The sequence below is a fragment of the Sinocyclocheilus rhinocerous genome, unplaced genomic scaffold (genome assembly GCF_001515625.1).
Source record: "Sinocyclocheilus rhinocerous isolate Xijiao unplaced genomic scaffold, SAMN03320098_v1.1 scaffold768, whole genome shotgun sequence".
Classification (NCBI taxonomy): Eukaryota; Metazoa; Chordata; class Actinopteri; order Cypriniformes; family Cyprinidae; genus Sinocyclocheilus; species Sinocyclocheilus rhinocerous.
Window position 1 is genome coordinate 364026 of NW_015634483.1, and position 8796 is coordinate 372821.

Consider the following 8796-nt stretch of genomic DNA (forward strand, 5'->3'; position numbering starts at 1 on the left):
AACACAGTTGATTACGTCTTAAGTGAACGTAAACAGTAGGGAGAACGTGTATCAGTACATTGCATCCATTGCAGCTGTGCATTCGGTTTTAAAGGGATAGCAGCCTAATTTAGTTGCTACTGTCCGAGTCATTGATGTTAATCAAGCAACAACAGAAAGACTCTGTTAATCTGTTAACCAGAGCACTCACTGCTCTTGACTGAAAAACTTTAGTAGCCTAAAGATTAATCTACATTTATTTATAGAAATAAATATGTCTGCTTGAAAGAATGAAGAATATGGTAAACAAGTTGCTATAAAGAATGCATAATTAGCCTATATAACCATTGGCATTTCATTAAAAAGAAGACCATGTTCTTGTTCTTTATGAGAAGTGGTTATATTTAATTTTAACATTAAGGCATGTTGTGTGTCACCGCAGTTAAATCGGTGTCTATCATGAATAAAACCTTAATATCAAACCTATATAATGAGTTTGGAAATTTTAGAGAAATGCTTAATAAATGCACTGTAACTAAACCCATTAGATTTTAGCCGACTAAATTTACTGAAGATTTAGTCGACTAAAACCTTGTGATATTTAGTCGACTAAAACTAAAAACAATTCAGATGACTAAAATATGACTAAAACTAAATGGCATTTTAGTCAAAAGACTATGACTAAAACTAAATCAAAATTTGCTGTCAAAATTAACACTGCCGTGAGCACAGTTGTGCTATATGTCGGCGCACTAACCACTTAGGCTATCGGCACTGACAGAATTTCATCTTACTTTTTGTCTATATAAATATCAGCAACCAAATTGCATATTTTGCTCAGTTTTGGTTCTCTAAATATATATATTTTTCTAACTATTATTTATTATTTCATATGTCAGGCTTCACAGGATTAAAGTGAAGTTACAAGCATTAGCAGATTATTATTATTTTTTTTTTTTGATGTTTTGTTTTAAATAATTCAATGACATTCTGACAAAGTTTTGTTTAAGTGTATGATAAATTTTTAGCAACACTCTGAAACAAAACAGTGAGATTTGTTGCTTTCCAAGTCAATCAAGTGGGGGTTTTGGTCTGGATAATCAATAACAAAACATATGCCCCAGAATACATATATCATGATTTGCTCATGTGGTATCAGTGGTTTGAGTAACTGCAGAAAAAGAAGGAGTGCAATGAGACCTGGTGCAGAGCTCCAGCAGGGATCAGGACTGAATCACCCAGAAACTGCACCACAGTCCATCCCTGAATGGCGTATTCATCCAGCAGCCGCTGACGCAGTTTACGGCTCAAGTACCAGGCTGGCTCACGGATCGGGTCGTTATCCACTGGGATCTCCACGCCCTGCTCTTTAGCCACCTGTCATGACCAAACACACACAAACATTGAGTTCAGACACAGCAGCACGTGCACTGAAGATCTGCACATTCCTATGAAATCAATCCTCTAAAACTTCCTTGTGCTAGAGCAAAAGGTTTTATGAGGACACACAGTTAGAGAGAGTGAGCGACACTGCAGTGATCCACTGTATTATTTCAAGATCAGTGGAGAAATCAAATCAAAATAACCTTGTGCAGGAACTCTTTAATCTTCTCGCCGTCTTTGCTCGTGTAGATGTGCCACAAGGCTCCGGGAGTCTCGCTTGAGTCCTTTAATCTTTTCTTCACGTTGTCATCCAGATCTTCCTCCTCCAGCCTCTTTAGCACTCCTGTGTGTTTGGCACAAACACATTCATGCGGTTACACAACAAACAAATCACACAGCTTAATTTATTATAAAGAGAGCGCCGTCCTCTTTTGAAGACAGAGTGATGTTTAAAAATTAATGGCGAGGAGTGTGCGTGGGAGTCTGGCTTTTATATATTCTCCTCATGTCTGCCCAATGAGACAGCGGATAAAAATAGAAAGGCCATCGCAGTAGGGATGAGGCAAGAGGGAGGAGCAGCTGTTGGCATGAGACACTACGCAAGAATTTAAAAAATGACTTATAAACTCGCAACTGCAAGTTTAGTTGCAAAAAATGTGTCGCTCAAAAACTGTCATGGCTGTGATTTTGCATGATCACATTACCACATTTACATGTCAACATCATTGTAAACTACACCAGTACAGTCATTTACATACTGTATCTTAAAGGTACAGTAGCAATACCAAGGTACAGTACAGTAACTGCCAAATTTGTTCTGAATTACACAACAGATGATAAAGTTTTTTTCAGCCATGTTAAATGCATGTTGTTGAAGACATTACTGGTAATCACCTATGGCAGTGGTTCTCAAACCAGGGAGCCAGGGCCCACTGGGAGCCTCAGCTAACATCAAAGGTGACTTAAATTATTTAAAACAAGCATTAAAATAGGCCATTAAAAAATCAGGACTTTTTGAAATATTTTTTTTAAAGCTAAGGACAGTATTTCTATTAGATAGAAAGTTTAGTGGAAAAGTGAGTGGGACGGGATCAGAAAGGACTACTAGGGCCACCCCTCCTACTGCGGCTCCAACAAGATATTTCTTGTTTTTAGTCATCCCCTCAATTACTGTTTTTTCCCTGTGAAGAACCACATTTCCCCACTGTCTTGGAAAACCTGGATATATGAGGAAGCCTAATTTTAAAAGTGTGATTTCTACACCTGGAAAAGTCATGTAAATTCATAAAGTCTTAAAATGCCATGGGCATATTTATAATGAATATACGTTATTCTAGTTTTGCCAAGCTCTAAGATATTTTATTGGGTAAAAATTTAGTACAATTTTTTTTTCAAATCCTTAATCCTTTTCCAGTAAATCATGAACAAAAGGAAAAGTCATTGGGCCTTCAAACATTGTTGAAGACAACTGGAATTAAAAAAAAAGCACTAAGCACAGACCTATGTTTCTTTAGATGCAACATCACACCCAAATGGCTTTTAGAGATCTATCTACTGTAGTAGAAATCCATTAGAGGATCAGAGACAGCACAGTGGTCATGTAAAACTCCTCCATGTTTTTACATATTCATTCTCATGAGTGCAGATAAAAGCTCTTTTTAGTGCTGCTATGGCCATGTACTGGCAGAGAAAAATCCTTCCAGATGCATCTCTTACATTTCATTGTTTCCAGGGTGGAAACCATGTTCTGTGTTTTTTTCCTCTGAGCTCAAGGGTTTATGGAACATTTCTGCTCTAGCAGAAGGCTTTTCCCCCTCCTCTTTCTCTAACACTGCTGACCAAGTAAACGGACAGGCCGTTGACAGCTGTGTGGCGAGCGGGCCTCAGGCTTACCCGTTTTGGAGAGGACACCATTCCCTTTGGCCACTCCTACATAAACCAACACGCTGATGATGTCCGACACCTCCATATGCAGGTTAGCGGTGCCGAAATCCTGCTCCTGAGATGCCGCCACACCTGAGATATGGATCATACATCATTCAGTTCACTAGAATAGGCTACAGTTTTTAATTTTTTACCTTATTTTAAATTAGGCATAATAAAAGGCAATACAACAAATACTTTTTTTGCATTACAGTAATGTTACACTAATGAGAATGTGAGGACATTTTCATCGTTATATGCTATGAAAATTGTCACAATACAAAAAAGCAAACTGTCGAGAAATAGGCCTCATTTTCTTTTTGCAAAAAGTTTTTATATTTTCCTTTGGGGTGAAATATGACCGGTTTTTTTATATAATTTTTGATAAAACAATTACATTTTCTACAGTAAAACCATGAATAAAACATAGCAAGCCACTAATAAAACGCAAACTAAAAATACGTGTAAGAGAGACAGAGGGAGCTGCAGTACCGTAAGCGCAGCAGAGGCGCGGGCCCAGGTCTGGCCGCACAAAGAAGGAGGGCAGATGGGATGCCAGGTTGAGGTTCCCCTCGGGGTCTGAATACTCAGGCATTGGGAGGTTTTTCATGAGATCATCATACCTACACATTGAGATGAAGCACATGCTAAAACAACTAAACCAGAGCTATGCTTGATCAGAACATACAAATTAAATACGTAAGGTCACCATGAAACAGCATTCACAATCCTTAAAACAGTGTATATATGGCTACTTAGCATGTCTACATGTGGTGTTCCTGTGTTTCTGAGGTACCTGGAGGGCATCAAAGCCATAAACTCTTCCCCTGAAGGCCAGTCTTTCAGTCGATACACCACAGTTTCTCCATCTTTAGACTTGGGCCGCTCTGTAGAAAGAGCATGATCAGCATAAACAGAACAGGCCGATTAATAAGATAACTGCTCATTTGTTTACTTCAAGTGGCACTCACTCGTGAGATCTTCAAAGCCGTCCCAGAATTCTTTGACGCCTGAGTTGGACATTACTCCATCCTTGCAGTTCAAGAGGTCTCCCTGGTGGTCAGCAAACTCTTGGTTGAAGGATTCTGCCTTCCACAAGCTGGCGTTGAGCTTCTTGTGCACCCCAGAGACCAGCGCCGGCTGCAAATACACCACACAGGAAATGGCCTTTTAATGACAGCTGAGATCACAACCACTACTAAGACATGCTTTTTGAAGAGTGGAAAAATTTGAAGTCTGGTTAAAAAAGAAATTGCATTATGGATTACTCTAAAGTCTAAAAGCAATAATTAAATTTATTGAAAAGCCTAAATCTGTGAGTATATTATAAACTGAGTGCCAAACTAGCTTCTGCAAAAGTGCAGTGCTCAATAATAATGATGCAAGTATTTTGGTGTTGCATTACCATTGCAAATAATTTTGAAGCATAAATAGGAATCTATGGAAGCACATTATAGGAATTACATTTCCAGGTTTTCTTCTATTTAGTTCCAAATTTTCTTTTTGTAGAAATATTCTTGTGAATAAAAAAGTTGTATTGGTTAAAATAAAAACTGATCATTCATCTGTGTTAAAATAAGTAAAAACGGTATCTGCTGGTTGGGACAGCTAAAAAAAAAAAAACCTTACTGGTGAACCATTTAGTATCAAGTCTTATTCTCAGAAGTTCTTAAAAGTCTAAAAAGAGACACTGCTGTATGCAACAGATCAGCCTAAAAACCTCTGCATGCAAGCCTGGCACATCTTTAAAAGAATGTGCACTACATAGGCCCCTGAACATATACAGACACTAAATCTATGTTTTCATGTCATCTGCTATCTTGAATAGACATTTTTTTCACTGAACTCATTGCAATGCATTATGAGACTGCATTCTCTGTGTGGAATTTTAAAAAGCAGCATAATAACAGTAACTACCCTTTAGAACAATCTTTGCAATAGGAACCTTAAAATGCTGCTTACATAGGCAGCTTACTAGGTTTTGGAAGAAAACCAATATGTTTGGGAGAGCCACATTTTATGATGTCAGTTTACTTCCTGCAGAGCTGTAAAGTCATGGTCCACTGAGCACAAGTCAATAAATGTCATTTCAGAACAGGAATAGACAGAGGCTGTGTCCAAAAATGCCCCTTACACCCTTTTTTAGTGCACTATACAGCCATTTGAAGTGGTGTTTTAGAACAATCTTTGCAATGGGAACCTTAAAATGCTGCTTACATAGGCAGCTTACTAGGTTTTGGAAGAAAACCAATATGTTGGGAGAGCCACATTTTATGATGTCAGTTTACTTCCTGCAGAGCTGTAAAGTCATGGTCCACTGAGCACAAGTCAATAAATGTCATTTCAGAACAGGAATAGACAGAGGCTGTGTCCAAAAATGCCCCTTACACCCTTTTTTAGTGCACTATACAGCCATTTGAAGTGGTGTCTGAAACCATAGGGGAAATTATTGAGTGCACTTATTCAATCCCATCATGCATTGTAATAATGAGTGTAAAGCCAATGCACACTCAAAAGTCAACACTCAACTGCACTAGAAGGGTCACAGCGAATACATTCACGCATTTCGCCAGAATATGGCATCTATGGCCCATATGGCCCAATCAATGTCCGAATTCCATTATTTGTTTTCATTCAAACCTTCAAGGGGACCATATTAATGGAGTAATGGGTACAGGGGTCTATTTCGGATACTCCTAAAGGTTCTCCTCTGCTGCTGAATAAATGCTATGACTAGAGGAAAAGGATGTATGCTTGATGATTTCAACCTCACACCTCTTTAGTATCCTCCTGTCCATTAGTGAAATCAGATTTCATTGTAAAGGATCTATATGCTCACTTGAAATGTCCTGCATTAGTGCGGCACATGTGAAGAGGTGCTACCTATGAAAGAATCAAAGCACTTAAAGCCTATAATGGCCTATGTGAAGTACATGCTGAATAAATGGACTAATGTATGGCGCCTTTCTCTATGGACACCCACTGCACATGTAATGCAGACTGATGTGACAACAGACAACAGCTGTCCGCTGAGAGAAGACACCAGCCAGCAGAGGCAGAGATCGCATTGACTAACATTTTGGATAATTTACCAAATGTTACATAAATACTCATATATAAAATAACGTATAATGCATTTATAATAGTGGTGTCAAAATTAGCGCGTTAACGCAGGCGATTAATATTTTCAGTTTAATGCGTTACAAATATTTAACGCAATTAACTCAGGGGCGGAGCTAGGGTTGACCACCCCACTCACAACTGTTGTTTCTGTGACTTTTTTTTCTTGTCAAGAAGTCCATTTATTCAGTCGCAGAACGTCTTTACGACCACATCAAAGGGTAGACGTTTCAGACGCACGCTCCAGCTTCACTTAAGCACCAGGCGCGAGTCAAACGAGCGCGGAAACGGTACTGTGCATTTAAATTTATCGATTGACAGCACTAATTTATAATATAACAGGCATGTGATCATTGAAGATGGAAAACCTGTATATAGTATAGACATACAGTGGGTACGGAAAGTATTCAGACCCCCTTAAATTTTTCACTCTTTGTTATATTGCAGCCATCATATGTGACCCTGGACCACAAAACCAGTCATAAGGGAATTTTTCGAAATTGAGATTGATACATCATCTGAAAGCTGAATAAATAAGCTTTCCATTGATGTATGGTTTGTTAGGATAGGACAATATTTGGCCGAGATATAACAATTGAAAAATCTGGAATCTGAGGGTGCAAAAAAATCGAAATATTGAGAAAATCGCCTTTAAAGTTGTCCAAATGAAGTTCTTAGCAAAGCATATTACTAATCAAAAATTAAGTTTTAATATATTTATAGTAGGAAATTTACAAAACATGTTAATGGAACATGATCTTTACTTAATATGCAAATGATTTTTGGCATAAAAGAAAAATCAATAATTTTGACCCATACAATGTATTTTTGGCTATTGCTACAAATATACCCCAGCGACTTAAGACTGGTTTTGTGGTCCAGGGTCAAATATAGCCGTTTTACTCAGTGCCATTTTATATGGCATTTCGCACTTTAAGGTTATTTCGCAATTCACATGGGTTGTACTCTTCAAGCTGGAAAATATGGAAATCTGCATAAATACTGAAAAATCACATCCCTGTATATAATCAGGGAAATGAGAATAAGTGTAGACAGATAATGATTATTTGTAGCACAACCTGTAATCGGTACACATTAGGATTATCCTGACTGCAAGGATATCAGCGGCAATTCTGGACATGAGAATAGGGATTTTTGCCAATTTTACAGAGCGGTATTTTAAAGAAGCAAGAGAAAAGATGGGAAGAGGGAACAACAGGATCAAGGAAATGTTCTGAGCTGAACTAATATTGGCTTCGAAAGAACCACAGCTCCAGCAGAACAGAATGTAATGTAAGTTTCAGTATTTAGTGGGCTTGTTTCACAGACCTGTCCTTGTCTCCAGCACTCCCTGAAGAGTTTCCAGTTGTTGTTGTTGCGGTGGTCTTTGAGCCAGAGCAGCCTGCGCTCGTAGAGCCAGCAGTGCGGGATGTCAGCATATAGTTTGGGCGGTTCTTCCACTGCTTTCTTTCTCTCAGCTTTGGGCTCCTCCAGAGGCTCAAGCTTCAGGTTCAGCTTGGTGCCACGGCCCGCCGGGATCTTGTTTTCCACCACAGAGGCGATGATGTCATCCAGGATGTTGGGCATGCTGCGGCCACTCTTGACAATCTGTGGTAGGAAGACCCCAAATGAAGCCATATGCTATTTTAGGACAACAAATATTTTTTTCTTTATAGTGATATAGACTCTATGTCACAGGAGTCCTCAAATAGCGGAGTGCGGTCCAATTCTAGACCACAGCTTGTTTGCACAATTTTACAGTTTCTACAGTTTAAAGTGAGCAGAGAGTGGAGCTGTACACAAGCACTCAGGGTAGTTTATGATAATGATCTTTCGGCACTATATCCTCTAATACAGTGGTCACCAACGTGGTGCCCGTGGGCACCTGGTAGTCCGCATGGAGTCTCTGAGTCGCCTAAATTAGCGTCGGCCGATAAAAGGTATCATATCGAGATTATGATAAAATTTATGTTAATAATGATGATAAGCTCTGGACATTTTTACTCAAAATGGATTAATCTAACATCCTATCACACAACAGAAATAAATGTTACAGCAACCAGTCAGTGCATGTCGCTAATAAGTCTGCATGTTCTGTGTGTCACTGAATGGGTGGAGTAGTTTAGTTTCATCTGATACACAAACTCAAACACATGTGACTCGCGGTGTTTTCAGCGTCTGTGTCTTAATATATGAAGACATGAACACATGCACCTCATCTTCAGAGCTGCTCTTAGAGTCACTTCACCAGCTTTATGAAGTTTCATTTGAGAAAAAATAGCGCCAAATACACGCTGAAACTAAAACTAACTGAAAGACAGTCAAAACAAAAGTCCGGTTTAACGTGAAATTATATGACTGAATATATTACTACTGTATACTACAATGCAA

The 8796-nt window shown here is 38.7% G+C and overlaps 1 protein-coding gene across 3 annotated transcripts in view; it reads right to left on the reverse strand.

Annotated features, from left to right (window-relative positions):
- The window catches only part of LOC107745648 (probable JmjC domain-containing histone demethylation protein 2C), a 145347-nt gene that overhangs the window by 2689 nt on the left and 133862 nt on the right, over positions 1-8796 (reverse strand). For all 3 annotated transcript variants that reach the window (XM_016559570.1, XM_016559569.1, XM_016559568.1), the window contains 7 exons: positions 7735-8013; positions 4257-4425; positions 4082-4172; positions 3778-3908; positions 3256-3378; positions 1566-1705; positions 1180-1356 (listed from right to left, as the gene is read on the reverse strand). In XM_016559570.1, coding sequence (XP_016415056.1) covers positions 1180-1356; positions 1566-1705; positions 3256-3378; positions 3778-3908; positions 4082-4172; positions 4257-4425; positions 7735-8013 — 1110 coding nt within the window. The remainder of the gene's footprint in view (positions 1-1179; positions 1357-1565; positions 1706-3255; positions 3379-3777; positions 3909-4081; positions 4173-4256; positions 4426-7734; positions 8014-8796) is intronic.